At 40.2% G+C, this 16,648-nt stretch overlaps 1 protein-coding gene across 1 annotated transcript in view; it reads left to right on the top strand.

The window, feature by feature from the left end:
* PXDNL (peroxidasin like) overlaps positions 1–16,648 on the top strand; it is a 547,360-nt gene that overhangs the window by 341,975 nt on the left and 188,737 nt on the right. The window contains exon 5 of the mRNA XM_062189595.1: positions 12,046–12,117. Coding sequence (XP_062045579.1) covers positions 12,046–12,117 — 72 coding nt within the window. The remainder of the gene's footprint in view (positions 1–12,045; positions 12,118–16,648) is intronic.

The following is a 16,648-nucleotide window of genomic DNA, read 5'->3' on the forward strand; positions in this document are numbered from 1 at the left end:
TGCCACAACTCTTTGTCTCTACCTCAGCAACCTGCTCCCCATGATTGTGCTCTGAAACTTGCTATGTTTTTCAGTTATTCCAATGCTGGGATATTTTTAAATTTTTAAAAAAGATTTATTTATTTATTTGAAAGTCAGAGTTACACAGAGAGAAGGAGAGGCAGAGAGAGAGGTCTTCCATCTGCTGGTTCACTCCCCAAATGTCCGTAATAGCCCCAGCTGGGTTGATCTGAAGCCAGGAGCCAGGAGCTTCTTCCAGGTCTCCCACACAGGTGCAGGGGCCCAAGGATTTGGACAATTTTCTTTTTTTTCTTTTTTGGACTGGCAGAGTTAGACAGTGAGAGAGAGAGACAGAGAGAAAGGTCTTCCTTCCGTTGGTTCACCCCCCAAATGGCCACTATGGCCCGGTGCACTGAGCAGATCCGAAGCCAAGAGCCAGGTGCTTCTTCCTGGTCTCCCATGCGGGTGCAGGGGCCCAAGCACTTGGGGCCACCCTCCACTGCCCTCCTGGGCCACAGCAGAGAGCTGGACTGGAAGAGGAGCAACCGGCACAGAATTGGCGCCCCAACCGGGACTAGAGCCTGGGGTGCTGGCGCCACAGGCGGAGGATTAGCCAAGTGAGCCACGGAGCCGGCCAAAATAAAAAAAAAAAATTGAAAGTGTATTAGAGAGAGAGAGAGGGAGAGATAGATTAATCTTCCATGACGTGGTTCATTTTTAAATACCCACAAAAACTGGGCTGGATCAGGCTGAAACAGTTGGGGTCTGCCAAGTGAGTGGGAGGCACCCAAGTGCTTGAACTATCACCTGATGCCTCCTAGTGTGTGCATTAGCAAGAAGTTGGGATCAAAGTGGAGCTGAGACTCAAAGATGGGCTTCCTGATAGGAAATACAGGTATATCAAGTGCTGCTGCAATTACTGCTCCCAAAACCCACCCTGGATGCTAAAATCTACATTAAAAATACCATTCAATGGCAAACATTTGAGGAAGCAGTTAAGACACCACTTGAGATGCCTCTATTGCAAATAAGGTGCTTGGATGGAGTCCTGGCTCTGCTTCTGATTCTAGTTGCTTGCTAATGCACTGAGAAACAGCAGTGATGGCTCAAGTAGTTGAGTACCTGATACCCACATGAGAGATCTGGGTTGAATTTCAGGCTCCTGGCTTCAGCCTGGCCCAACCCTGGGTGTTGCAGTCATTTTGGGGAGTGTACCAGCAGATGGTACACTCTCACCTTTTCAAAAAAATTAAGTTAAAAATTAAAAAAGGCCCGAACAAAAATACCAGCCATTGGAATTTCTGAGTTTCCCTAGGTCATGGTTCAGACTCCTTTCATGGGATAAGTAAAATTTGTCTCAAATCTGCCCATTCCTTCCAGATTTAATTCATTATGTGTGTAGCCTACATGGACAGTCAGTCCTTTCAGTCCTCTGTATTTTCAGGCTCTATATCCATAGATTCAATCAATTGTGGATTGAAAATATTTGAAAAAAAAAAAGATCATCTATCCTGAGCCTTTATATATTTCCCTTGTTATTATTCCCCAAATAATACAGTGTTGGGAGCAAATTACATAAATTTATATTGTGTTAGCTATTGAAAGTTATCCAGAGAAGATTTAAGGTATACAGGAGGACATGTGTAGGTTAGATGCAAATATTACACTAATTTATATAAGGGACTTGAGCATCCAAAGATTTTGATATTCCTGAAACAAACCACCCAGGGCAGCTGAGGGATGTCTGTAATTTTGCTTGCATGTCCTATCCTGTGATCTTCTTGTCCTTCAAATTCAAATATGAATTAAACGCAATGTCTATTTCTTTATTTCTACCTTATATTCCATTGTGTTGGTGAAACCCAAAAAATCGTATGGCTGTACTATTTTGAATCACAACAAATCCATCTCAAATCTCAGATAGATCCTCACATTATTCAGACAATTTTTTCTAAATCTAGTGTTAGGCTGAAGGAAATCCAAGGGGTATGATATTCTAGAGCTAGGAGAAATTAGTTTCTCAGTGAGATCAGTGTTGTCCATGGGTCAATTACAGTGAAATTGAAAACTTCACAATGACTTTGCAGTGATGACAGAATAGAATAGAGCCCCTCCTCTCCTTGCTCTTGATTCTTCCCAAGGTACCCCACTCTCCTTGGATCTGACTTTTCCACTACTCTTCCTAGATAGCTCTGCTTTCTACAATCCTGAAGCCCTGTGCTAAATGTCTGTTGGGTATTATCTGTGATCTTGCAACAACCTGAAATATAGGTAACTTTGTCATTGTTCAGATCTTTTTTCACAAGTTCTAGTGAGTGCCTTCTACATGCCAGAGCTCTTAGGAGCTGGGTGGTATTGCTAAATAGTACATATAAGATCTTTGTCCTGGAGAAAATTGCCTTCTAGCAGGGAAGGCAAGCATTAAAACCAGCAAACAGACATATTGCATAGACCTATGTTAAGTCTATGGAAAAGATTTTAAAATGCATCTGTATGTGTAGAAACAGAGAAAGTTGAGTTTGAGGAATGCCAGGAACTGGGAATGTGGTTGCAATATGAAATAGACAGTCAGGAGATGTTCAAGTGACTTTTGAATAACGACGAAGAGAGCAGAAAAGTTGGCACATGCACCTTGGGAGCTTCCTACTGGCAGAGGTTCAGCCACTGAAAACACCTCAGTGGGGAGTGCATCTGGCCTGTTAGAGGGACAGCTGAAGAAAAGATGGGCCCAGGTAGCACAGGACTGTGCAGATTTGAAGAGGAGATTTTATCTGTGTCATTTTGAGTGATGGACTTTTGTTCTAAGTGAGCACCTGAAGGGTTTGAAGAAAGAAAGGATGCCACTAATCTGATAGTTCTTAAAATGATCACTCTGACTTCTGTGGCTTTTGCATTCTTTTTAAAATTGATTATTTTTTAAAGAAATATTTATTTAGCCAGAGAGAGAGAGAGAATGAATCTTTCGTGCTAGTTCACTCCATAAATGGCTGCAAAAGCTGAGGCTGGACCAAGCTGAACCCAGGAGCCAGGAACTCTATCATGCTCTCTCCCACATTTGTGACAGGGGTCCAAGTAGTTGGGTCATCTTCTGATGCCTTTCCAGGTGAATTAGGAGGACACTGGATGGGAAGCAGAGCATCCTAGACTCAAACAAGCACTCCGATATGGGATACTGGGAGTCATAAGCAGCACTGCATCACAACGTTGGCCCTATTATTTTCTTAATTGACAAAATTATGTACATTTGTGATACATAGCATGATATTTTGATATATATGTACCTGGTGAAATGACTAAATCAAGCCCATTAAAATATGCCTTACCCTCCATATTTCTTTCCCTCCCACCCACCCTCCTTTTCTCTCTCTCTCTCTCTCTCTCTCTCTCTGTCTGTCTCTCTCTCTCTCTCGTAAGAACATGTGAAAGCTACTTGCATGGTGAGGAACACTGTGCTGACAATAAACTATGGGCTGACAACAGCAGGGTCAGCAGAGTCATTAGGGTGGTTTGTTGGCTGCTTGGCCAGAGTGTGGTAGTATAGGTTTTGAACAGTTGCAATATCTGGGTCTGTTTTGAATTAATCACTTGGATGGAGGATGTTGGAGAAAAGAAAGGCTTTGAGGATGTTTTCAAGATTCTTGGCTAAACCACTAGAGGGAAGTGTTGTCATCAGTTGAGATGGGGGAGGCTGCAGGTAAAGGGGCTGTTGAGTGATACTGGATTGAGGCTTTGCACATGGTTCACCTGAGATGTCTACTGGACAGTCAGTGTGCAAACAGGGTGAGTGGTGGGGATGGAGTCCATAGCAGAGATGGCAGCCTGGATGGCTATCCCAGGCATTCAGAGAGGGCCTAGCTGCAACACTGGATGGAGCTGACATCTTCTAATAGTGCTTTGGATATCATCCAGTTCCTTTGGTCCTCTGCAGGATCTCCCTCAATTTACTCTGGCATTCCTTTAATTGTTTCCCATTGTTCTGAGTCTTCTGGGCTCTGCAGTAGCTCTTCCACCCTCACAGGGAGCTCTTGTCCCTGATTCAGAGGGAAGCCAGGCTCTATCTAGCTTGCTGTTTTCTCAACCATGGCACTATTGAAATATTGGGTTTGGTCATGTTGTGAGGGTGGCTTATGTATTATAGGACACTGAACATCATCCCTGGCCTCTACCTGCAAGAGTTCAGTAACACTACTACCTCCAGCTGTGACAAGCAAGCATGTCTCATGACTTTACTGAATATTCCCTGGAGGCATAATCACCCTGGGTTGAAAACCAAGCTACAGTATTTCTCTCTCTCTCAGCAACTCTCCAATCCTTTGTTCACATTACTATTGGCAACGTTTGCAAAATGAAAGTGTCAATTAGAAATCCCATTTCTTTAAGTCTTGCACTGTGTCGTGCTAACTTTAAGGTGAAGTTCAAACTGCCTTGCTGAGCACCAGGGAAATGTTTGAAGCAATTCCCACCTAACTCAATCTTTGCCTTCCCCTGCTTGTCCCACCACACTGCTGTCCAACTCATTTACTTACTGTTCTGTAAAAGACTTGCACATTTTCGTGTTCCTGTGTTTCACACTATTTGTCTTCCCACTTTGTACATTCTCTTATCTCTTTGGCAGTTAGGTATGTACAATTTGTCCACAGAATCTTTTTTTTTTCTGCACAGCCTTTCCTTATCTTTAAATCTGCTATAGCTCCTTTGTAATTCCTTGCCATTCTTTGTATAGCATTATCATAATACAGATCCTACTAGACTGTGGTCATTGATTTCTTGTCTTTTGCCTCTTTCCTGACTCTGAACTCTGAGAAGGTCAGGCACCTTGTCTTACACTTCCTAGGCATGCAATAAGTGCTTATTAATGTTTGATGATCCTGTGGTCTCACAGAAGAGTGAAGTTACTTGTAAAGTGAGCAGCCACTAAGTTCTTATTGGAGCAATAGCCATTGGAATTGATGCTAAATGAGTGAGAACACACTTTGAACATCAGCCCCTGTAGAAAAAAATTAAAAAAAAAAACTAGAGGAGTTTGAGAATGGCATATGTAGTTGGAGGCTTATTACACTCATAAAGCAGGGGAAAAAATTACAGATTGCCAGAAAATCTCATAAAGGTTTGAATTCCTGCTGCAAATGGTGGAAGATTTCACTGATCCTTATTTAAAGGACTGTTAAAAACTGGCATTTTTTTTCATAAAGAACCATCAAATAATTCAATGTAGTTTAGATTAGAAAGAAGAAGTTGCTTCTAGAAGGACATGTATGGCTTTAATTTAGGCAAAGAGAATAGAAATTGAAAAGAGTGAAAAGCTTTGCCCTGTCTCAATCAGACTATGTCTAAAGTGTCTTGGAAACATGACTTTCTCTATAAATATTCTTGTTTGGGTTTGAAATAGTTTCCTGAGGGGTGAAACTTGTGCAATCTGATTTTTTTTATATCTTTTGTTGTTTAAAAATAAAAATAACCATTTTCAAATGCACTGTCATTAACTCGAGCATAGGCTGGTAACAAGAAATTAGAAAGACCTTTCTCTTGAACCTGATGGATTATGGTAATTCAGTCCATTTTTCATTAAAAATCATTTAAAATAATTTACCATGCCCTCAGATGCTTAATTAATCCTTAAACTGTGTGAATATTTTGTTGTTGTAATATCATTCTTACTTGCTGTTGGACAGTGAAGCTAATGTTTTGCTCTCTGACTTATCTGGGAAGTTGGAATCACGAAGATGTCTCCAGTGTGTAACAACTCTCTGATGAGTGTGGACACAGTACAGTGTAGACCTCAACCCAGTGGTCCCTGGAGGTCTCCTTCCTAAAGTCGGCTTTGTGTGCTGGATTGCTGAGATCTGGTTTTAAATGTCCTCTCAACTGCCTGCTTCATGTTCAGATACCCTTAGCTTATGGTTCATACACATGCGGACACACACAAGCACACAGAAACACACGGGCTCACACACACAGGGGTACAACTTCCTTCTTCAACATTACTCCTTTTTTTTTCTTAGGATCTTATGGCTTTTGAGGAAATAAAAAGTAGCTACTGTTTATGAAAAAAGATTGGGGACATTGAACTTACCGTCTTTGTTGATTGTACAGTTAGATACAGATAAATATAGCATTCTTCTCCCATCTCTGCTCTTACGTTAGAGAGGGGTTGCCAAGGTGATGACTTGGCACAGTGGATTTGTTTTTATGTGGCTCAGTGAGTTCATGCTGAAAGCTAAATCAATACTGGCACCTTCTCACCCTGAGAATCATTCGCTCTCTATTATTTTTGTTGTCATTCTCTGGCCACACTTTCTCACTCTGCATCTTTTAGCAAGCTTGGGGAGACTTTTACCTTCATTTTTTGTGGTTTCATACCTAGGAATGGTTGTGTAGATAAGAATTTACTCAGGGAGAAGCTGTCAATCATGTCACAGCTCACCAAAATCTGTGGTTCTAAGATATTTCTTTGGAATGAGATGGATTCTTTTTGAGAAACCCAAGGAAGAATTTGCTGGATATCGGATAGGTTCACTGTTGTCTAATGATTGCATGGGGTTTTAGAAGATATGCTTAAACATATAGTGTGTTAGATCTCACAAATGTCAGGCTGGTATCCAAGTCTGGCTTGGTTTTCCCCAAGGGGATATATTCCCTCATGGGATGTTGAGTCAACAGCAATTCAGAAAGATTTTATTAGGGTTCATAATCCCATTTCTTTTTCTTTCTTTTCTTTTCTTTTTTTTTTTTTTTTTTTTTTTGACAGGCAGAGTGGATAGTGAGAGAGAGAGACAGAGAGAAAGGTCTTCCTTTTTTCCATTCGTTCACCCCCCATTGGCCACTGCGGCCAGCGCATCGTGCTGATCCGAAGCCAGGAGCCAGGTGCTTCTCCTGGTCTCCCATGTGGGTGCAGGGCCCAAGGACTTGGGCCATCCTCCACTGCACTCCCTGGCCATAGCAGAGAGCTGGCCTGGAAGAGGGGCAACCGGGATAGAATCTGGTGCCCTTACCGGGACTAGAACCTGGTGTGCCGGCGCCGCAAGGCGGAGGATTCGCCTGTTAAGCCACGGCACCGGCCAATCCCATTTCTTTTTTCAGTCTGTCTTAGCCTGCTTTCTCTTGCTTAACTGAATACCACAGACTGAATGATTTGTAAAGAACAAAGGCTTCTTCAGCACACAATTCTGAGGGATGTAAGGTTCAGATGGTTGCATCTGGAGGTCCTTCCTACTAGTGGGGGCTCTGCAGAGGCCTAAGGCAGGGCAGGGCATGGCATCACATGGAGTGACAGAATGTCCTGGCTCAGGGTTCTCCTCCTCTTCTTATGAAGTCATAGTCTGATTGCAGTAGAGCCTCAACTTTCTGGTCTTATTTAACTGTAAATATCTCTCAAAGGTCCCACCTTCTGACACCTTAGTTTTGATTAAGTTTCTATCCTCTCAATATCTCACAGTAGGGATTAAGTTTCAGCATGAGCATTAGTGGGTACATTCAGGCTACAGCATACCATGTAGATGATGCAAAGTGTTCAATGTTGCAGGGTCTTAGCCTCATGTTTGCAAAAGCAATGAGTATGCAAAAATACTGACTGGCCAGTCATTCTCTCAGTGATCAAATATATATTGAGTGTTTTGCCTCTCAAGCTTTATGCTAGGAAACTGGGGATATGGAAATTAGCTTAAACCCAATATGGATTCTGTCTTCATAGCTGTTTGATTCTAGTAAGAGAAGACAGAAATGGATAAAATAATTCCTCAAACAAATAGAAAATTGCAACAATGTAGTGCTGATAGCCTGTAACACGGGACCATGATAAGAAGCTCTGGAAAGGCTTCCCAGAGCAAAGCAACACAGCTGAGATTCAAAAATAGAGAAGGAATTCACTATGCAGTATGAGGTGGGCAGGGTTGCCAGGCTGAGAAGGCAAGAGTGCAGTGGACTTTGTAAGCAAGTGTATGGCAAGCGTGAGGTTGGGAGGAGGCAATGCTGGGGTAGATATGTGTAGCAGAGCAGCCAAGGCCAGGCAGGGAAAAGGGCTCTGATAGAGATATCTTTCTTTACTACTGTAGAAATCTAAAGCCAACTATACTACGGTACATAAATAGTGCTTCTGCAGGGGATAGGGCCAATGGATACAGGCAGGTCCATTGTATAATCCCTGCATTACACAACCTGAGGGCATCATTTGCTGTAGTGTGGAAGTGGTAGATAGAAGGAGAATGGAATGGAGTCAAGAGATATTTGGGATACAAAATCAAACAAACTTGAGTTAAGACATGGGGAGTAAGGGCAAAGCAGGTATCAGTGCTAGCCTTGACTTAAAAAAATGGATATATGGTGATTTTATTAACTGAGGTAAACAACAGGGCAGGATGAAGGGTATAGATTAAGTTTCAGACATGTTAAGTCTGAAGCATCTTTTTGTGTATCAGAGATTGAGGAGTCCACTGGATGTGCAAGTCAAGCTATTAGAGATAAGCCTGGCTTGCCAACCCTCTGCAGGGAGAAAACAATTGAAGACATGCATGTAGATGACATCATCCGGAGAGCTTGTGTGTGAATTAACCTGAAATGACAATGGTGATGATTTCTTCTCTTCTCTGGATATAGAGATAGTTACCGATCCATTTATGTCTCAATTTTTGAAGTGATTTAAACAGATTTAAAATCCTTTCAAGTGATCATTCACATTTATCTACCTTTGATAGGTGTCCAAAAAGTCAGAGTTATCAACTGCCTCATAAAAATAAGGTTGTAGGAGAGGAAGGATTTTCTGTATTACCAAGGCTCAGAAAGCAGTGGAAATCAAAGCTTTCTTTGGGCCAAAGCCATCACATAAATCAAACACACCTAACTTTAAAAGTCCTACTGCTTGGATTGGTTTTAAGATAAAAATTTATTTTTTAAAAAAAAATTAGCAATCTTTTATAAGACTTAAAGATGCCTGTGTTATAATCAAACAGACTCACCTGGTTGTCTTATTTTCCTGCAGAGAACAAAATCTACTTTTGTGCATTTTTTGCATTCATTAGTAGTGAATTCAAATACCAGTAGTTTGTCCTACCAGGTATTATATTGAAGTCTAGCAGAAAGCATTTGACCTGCAGGGCTTCTTCCCCAGGTGAGTTTGGAATTGGGCAGCTTTATTCTAAGGAATCACTGCTGGAATGGGGAATCAATAGACCTCTGTGATCAGTAGGTTCTTAGTGGGTGCATTCTGGAAAAGAGCATATGCATTTCTTAAGAATTACTAAATATAAACTGCTACTTATAAAGTCTGTAAATGTAAACATCAATACTCATCAATTACTTTAGTTGTTAAGGCATGCAAATCACAAATCCCACAGACAAAAAAAATAAGCTTTTAGAAGCTATGATATTGGGTCAACTATTGCATGGTATTTTAACCCTGAGATTACATTTTGACATTTAGGTTAGTGGACTGAGTGTGTCAGATACCATCTCAGCAGAAAGCTACTTCCTTCTAGTTCTAGTAACTTGGGCTTTTGTGTAGATTGTGGAGGCTGCACATTTGATCAGTGATGGCCAAAGGCTAGCGCCAATTGAAAATGTTAATGCTAAACTCAAATTTTCTTTATTGTGAAAATTTTAGTAACAAAGAGATTGTTGCAAAGAAGTGTAGATAAAAGAAGGAGGAGGAAAAAATGGTGCCTGGGATATTTGTATGCTAGAATATTCACCTTTGGCATCAAGTTGTATAAATCATGTGCGTAGCTTGTGGCCTTTTTTTCTATTGGCTTTTCAGGAGGTTCTGTGGTTGGAATGTCATGCTTTCTTCCAGTTAAGCGCTCCACACCTTCAAATGGAGAAAGGGCTGATGCAGGCAAACTGCAAGGTGGCTCTCAGCAATGTTGCTAGCATGGGTTTTGCCAGCTTTGTGACCTGGATTTGCCACTAATAAGTTCTGTGACTGGGTGCTTTGCTTCTCCCTGTGGAGCATGCATTTCCACTCTTGAGAAGCCTTCGCTTCTGGAGCTGCTGACTCTCTTGAGTTGCAGTAGGTCATCTTTGAGTGCTCTGCATATCAGCTGAGCAGGTAAGCAGCTATGCTGTTCACCACTAGAGAGACTGGTAGGCCCAGATGTGTTGAGAAGTATCTACCAAAACGAAAGTCTTGGTCTGGATATTTCTAAGTTGGGTAAATTTATCAAACTTTTTAGTCTCTCTGAACCACATTTTTCCCAGTTAAGCAATGGGGGTATTTATAGAATCTACCTTGCTACTTAGTTGTGAAGATGAAAAATGAATAAATACACAGAAAGCATTTAAAACAATAAATTTGTTGTTATCATTATGTACTTCATGCTATACTTGAAGCCCTCATCAGCACACATTGACACTCATTGTAAAATTCTATTTGTAGTCTCTGTTATTGAGCACATATAACTCACACAGAGAATGGAATCCAATAGTGGAGGCAATGTATTGCAATGTATTTCACTTGGGAAGAAAAGCTTATACTGGACACCTTTCCAAGTCTTTCTTTGCTGCAGTAACTGCCCTCCTTCCAAACTCCTCTCAAGCCCCTTCCTCAATAACTTGTTTAGCTCTCCCAGGCTCTACTCCTTCATTCCTTGTAAGATCAAATAGAAAAGATAATGAGTGTGTTTGCGTGTGTAAGTTAAGGTAAAAGGGCAGAATTGTCCTATTAAAATTCTGGGGCAATTATCCCAGTGTCACCACTGTAGCTTTGATCAAGACCACCAGCCTGGAGGCCAACTTTCCAAGGGTATGGAGGATCCAGCACTGAGCCTAGGATACAACTCAGGCAGCTTGAACCAACTATGCTTTTCCAATTACATTCTTTTCATTTTGCCACTCTTGTAGTAATTATGGTTTTCCAGTAGGTGTCTGAAGTATTCTTCCTATAATAATGATTTTATGAGAAATAAACCTAGAAATGAAGTGAATATATTCCCTTTCCTTAGCCACTTTTATTTTCTTCTTTCAAAAATATTTCTATTTGTGATTAAAAAATTTTTTGCAAACATATAAGATATGTGGCTTTTCTTTTCATTTGAGTGCCTTTATGTGATGTCAAATAACTTCGCATTGGCAAGGCGCCTTTTACCTTTCACTGTGTCCTCTGACATGCATCTGATATCCTCTGCCCAACTAGGTATGAAACCGGGTTTGCTTCTTTTGCATTTAAGTTGCTTTATGCAGTGTGTCTCTGTATACGGCTGTCTAAGGCCACTGGTTTCATTGAGGTGATTTGGAAAAGCAGTACTCGGAAGTCAGGTCCAGGATATACCTTTGAAAAGAAAGATGCTGCCTTACTTGGAGATCCCACTGTTTATCAGAAAGATTTACTTTGCAGAGGTCTGCTCAGCCCTGTGCTTTGAAAGCATGAGAATTCATTTCATCTTAAGATTTCTGAGGGAAATGCAAACCTTTCTGGCTTCAGCTGAGCTGCTTCAAGAGAAGGTTTCCTGAAGTGGAAGCTATGGAAAAAACCTCCTGAATCAATTGCATAGAGGGGATGTGGAAGACTGAAAAGTTCTCATCCTTGAGGATTTAAAGCAGTACACATTAGTCCTCACCCATCCCCAGCATTATAATTAATTAATTTCAGGTATTCCTCATGTTCCATCAAATATGCCCTCCTTTGCCTCTCCCAGACAGGAACATTCTCCTTGCTCTGGAATGTAAACTAGTGTGTGGTCACTTGTGTGTCTTATTGTGGTTGCAATCTAAATTTTTACTCTAGCTTCACTTTAATTGTTCTAATGCATGGAAGACTAACTTCAGCAACAACTTAGAATCTTATGAACTTGATAGCTATCCCTGAGAAAAGAGGTGGCATCTTGACCACTCTTGGACTCTTCTTCAGGTTCCCTTTGGAGCAGCAAATGTGTAGATGTAGGATTGTGAAAAACAGGAGAAGCATAAGCCATCTCTGAGTTTCCAATTTTTATATCTGATGAACTGTGTTTGGGGCTGGTATCCTTTGCAATTTCAGTTGAAACTATTGCTAATTCTTAAACATTTTATTTCGCTCACCAGCACAGGGAATAACCAATTTGATTTTGTGTCTTTCAGGTATATTCATTTCAACCAAATAGCAACTCTACAGCCAGAGACCTTTGAAGACCTTATGAAATTAGAGCGGCTGTGAGTGTTGACCCTCTAATTGTCGTTTGCTTTTTCTTTACACGTTCTGTTTATACAACACATTGGACTGCCCTGGAGATCAGGACACTTTGCTGCAAGCTTAGGAAGCAGAGTAAATAAACAACATCCTATAATTTGAAATCCATGGAGAAAATATGAATAATCCAATTAAAAATAAAGTAAAAGAGGTGAACACAGATGAAATCACTTTGAAAGTTTATGGTAGAATCTACTACAGTTGGACATATACATTCCTATGACCTAGCAATTCCACTTCTAGTTCCATTCTGTATAGTTTGAAAATGTACCACAGAAGTTCATGCTTTGGAAACTCAGTCCTCAAATTCATGTTAATAGTTTTTGCAGAGGGGGGTGTCTTTGGGAGGTAATTGGGGTTAGAGATGTTATGAGGATTCAACCCCCTTAAGTGGCTTTATAAGAAGAGCAGGAGAGAGCTGAGCTCGCATCCTTTGGCTCTCTTGCCTTGTGACGCTCTCCACCAAGTTATGATACAACAAGAAGGCCCTCACAACATGTCACGCAGATGCCAGTGTCTTGAACTTCATGGCCTCCAGGAACATGAATCAGATAAGCTTCAGGTCTTTATAGATGACTTCATCTCAGGTGTTTTGTTATAGGAACAGATGGATTAAGGTACGTGTACAATAGAACGTGTGTTCTTGAGTGTTTGCAGCAGCATTTTTTTTTTCTGATCAATCCACACTGGAAAATAACCCAAGTCTTCAATAAGAAGTAAAGAGAAAAAACTACCATCTGCTCATAAAATAAAATACAGCACGATGAATCTCAGAAACATTCTGATAAAAAATCCACACACTGAAGTTTACAGGGTTAGATTTGATTTTTATAAGAAATACACAAGCAGATAGCAGGAAAACATGCAGTTTTTAGAATGTAAATGGTGGCTCCTTTGGTGAGAGGAAGGCCACTGGGAATGGCAAGTGAGTTTCTGCTGTCCTGGCAGTGTTCTGTCCTTATTTTCCCTTGGTGGTTATTGAACAGCTTTGTTCACCGTGGGAATGCTTCATGCTGTATATCTATATGATATACAATTATATGATCTTCAATTTTCCAAATGAATGTTGTATTTCAATAAATCTTTAATGGACAAAAATGATAAAGAGGATATTAGATGAAGATACTTCAGCTCCTTTAATACCTCATGTTAATAAATTTATTGTTTCTTTAGGTAGAGATATGAATTTTTTTCTGGGAAGAAAGTGCAGACTTACATAGCTAAACATAACCAGGAGTCTGTCTCCTCTACCCAAAAAAATAAATCCAAGTTAGGGGCATTACAAGCTTCAAAAAGGATGGCCTTAATAAACTCTAAATATAGAGAGCACAACAGAAAGAGAAGAGAAGTTAATCAACCACTATCCCATGCAGTTACTTCACAGAAGCCCAGGCACTATAATGCATGAAATTATTCTTTTTTGTTTTTGTTTTGTTTCTCTCAGGAGAATGAGATGGTGGGTGGGATACTGAGTATGGGAGCGTGTGATACTCCTCTTCTGCTCTGACACGTGTGAACAGGGATCCCTGTGTAGGAACCCCATGGTTCAAGGCATGTGGAACTGTGGAAGTATATAGTCTTAATGACTAAAGACTTTCAGAAACCTGGGTCACTAACTTTAATTTAGGGGAATGTTTTCCTGATGAATCAGCACTGCTTTTATGTTGTACAGCAAGACTGCTACTGAACTACCAAAACTCTCAAAATCCCTCCTGTCGCTCTTACCAAACAGCAGCCCCCAGAGCTGCAGAAATAAGAAATAGAAGGTCCTGCTCCCTGAGGAGATACAGATGTCCTAATAAGTCTACACCAGTGATGCAGGTCTTGTCTTTCTTGAAAGATTAATTTAGTTAGAAGGCAGAGTGACAGAAAGGGAGAGAGAGATGAAAGACAGAGATGTCCATTGACTGGTGGACTCCCCAAATGGCTACAACAGCAGGGGTGGGTCAAGCTGAAGCCAGGAGCTAGGAGCCAGGAACTCCATCTAGGTATCTTACATGGTTGATAGGAACTCAGATACTTGGGCCATAATCCACTGCCTCCCAGGCACATTACCTGGAGGCTGGATCACAAGGGCAGCTTGACACATTGTAGTACAATGCCTGCCTGTGGTCTTGTCTTTATAGAGGGGACTTCTTATCATGGGATCCATGAATGGGCTCTAAGAACTTGGGGACTGATTAGTCAAAAAGGGTTTAGAGTCTGGTTGTACTTCCTATTATTTAAACAAATATACATTTTAACCTACTAATGCAGGTATATAATATCATAGCCAATCCTCCACATTTGTGGGTTTCACATATGTTCTTTCAACCAAATATTTAAAAAATATTTGGGGTATGTACTGAGCATGTGCAGACTTTTCTTGTAGTCATTCCCTAATCAATGCAGTGTGATGACTATTTTCACAGCCTGTACATTGCCCTTGGTATTATAAGTAATCTAGAGGAGACAGAATTGGGTGCAGTAGACTAGGCCACCACCTGTGACTCCAGCATCCAAGATTAGTGTTCGATTGAGTTCCAGCTGCCTCACTTCTGATTAAGTTTCCTGCTAAAGCATCTGGGATGTGCTTGGGCCCTTGCTACTCATGTGGGAGATCTGGATGGAGTTCCTGGTTTCTGGCTTCAGCCTGGCCCCAACCTGCATCATGGCCATGTTGATGGAAGAATACTCTCTCTTTCTGTCTTTCCTTCTCTCTTTGTTACTCTTCCTTTCTAATAAATAAAATAAATACTAAAAGTATATAAGGGAGGATATGTTCCGGTTATATGCAAATACCCTGGATTTGGGTATTTGTGAGGAATCTTAACACAAACCTAATCCCTCACAGATACTGAGGGACTATGGTGTACAGTACATGTAGCTTAAGAGGAAGAACTCTTTAGTTCAGTCTCTCTTTACAAAGGCCACCAGTTTATTTCTTTTTTTTTTTAATTTTTCAGTTGTCGACATTTCTGCCTAAACAATATGTCCAGATGTTCATTCTTTCCTTTTTAAGTGCAGATTGTGTGCACTGCCTCCCACTCTGAAAGATGGGTCATTTACACCACTTTCACTACCCTCTGTTCAATAACCATGTGTTTTATTGTTTATCCTTCATATATAGTTGACCTTCTAATTCTTGTTATATTTATTTTGATAGCCTTTCTTGATTCTTCACTTAAAATTTTGAGACTACTATCCAATCTCATACTTCCTTCTATTTTTCTACATTCTTTACGTCTTTATTCTGGCAGCCAGCTCCTGTGTTCAAATTCTCTATTCAGAATATAATACATCATTGTGAACCACAGTCACTCCACTGTGCTGCAAAACACCAGAACCCATGAATTCCAAAATACTAGTTTTTATACCCATTATCGAATCTGCAACCCTCCATCCCTACCCCAACCCTTCCCAGCTCTAGTAATTACTATTTAAATTCAGACCTCTCTCCCTCTATCTCTCTCTCACACACACACATACACACAAGTGTATATTTATATGAATAATTTTAACTTCCACATGAGAAAAAGAACATGCAATATTTTGTCTTTCAGTATCTCGCTTATTCCACTTAATATAATGATCTCCCATCCATTTTGCTGTAGATGTCAGAATTTCATTCTTCTTTATGGCATATACTTTTTTATCCTTTTGTTCATGCAAGGACACTTATATTGATTCCATACTTTGCTATTGTGAATAGTGATGCAATGAATATCCTGTCTGATTCGGGATGTTAGAGGAATTGATGTCATTTTTTCCCAGTCAATATGATGTTGACCATGGGTTTGTAATATATAGCCTTCATTATGTTATGTTCCTTCTTTATCTAATTTTTCAAGTTTTTTTTTTTACATTTAACCTAATTTTATTCATGCTTGCCTTGGATGGGGAATAGATCATTCAGTAAAAACACACAGTAAAAACAAAATGTCTTACCATGTACAACTTTTAAACTACAATAATGATGTACCTTAATTACTTCCATGCATACAAGTCTAACATTACAGCTTCTTTTTAAAAAAATAAACACAATTAAGACTTCTAGGAGCATTTTATAATAAAGTAATTCCTAATTTTTCTTTGTAGATAGATCAAGCACCTCCAAAATACAAATTCCTATACACAGTGAGCACTTTAATTAAAACGAACAGTTAAGTAAATTAAGTACGTGGACAGCCTTAGGTCAAGCTGACATGTATTCACCTAGGTAGGCAACAAACCATAGTGCCAATGGAAAAAGTGGATTTGCAAATAAATTTTTTAAAACTAAGTTAACTTTTATAATTAAATACAGAAATGTGATTTGCTAAAATAAATAAGATGTGATGTATTAACACTTGAATGAATCCCAGAACATTACAGAACGGTGAATGAGTCTCACTAGAAGAGCTGACTACACTAACGCTGGCTAAACAGAAGTGCAGACTGTGAAGCACTAGGGGGAGGGCTGTATGCTTTGCCACATACTCTTGTTACCTTGAGGTAGGTAACACATGTGTACCA

Source organism: Lepus europaeus, chromosome 4 (assembly GCF_033115175.1).
Source record: "Lepus europaeus isolate LE1 chromosome 4, mLepTim1.pri, whole genome shotgun sequence".
In the NCBI taxonomy this organism is placed as follows: Eukaryota; Metazoa; Chordata; class Mammalia; order Lagomorpha; family Leporidae; genus Lepus; species Lepus europaeus.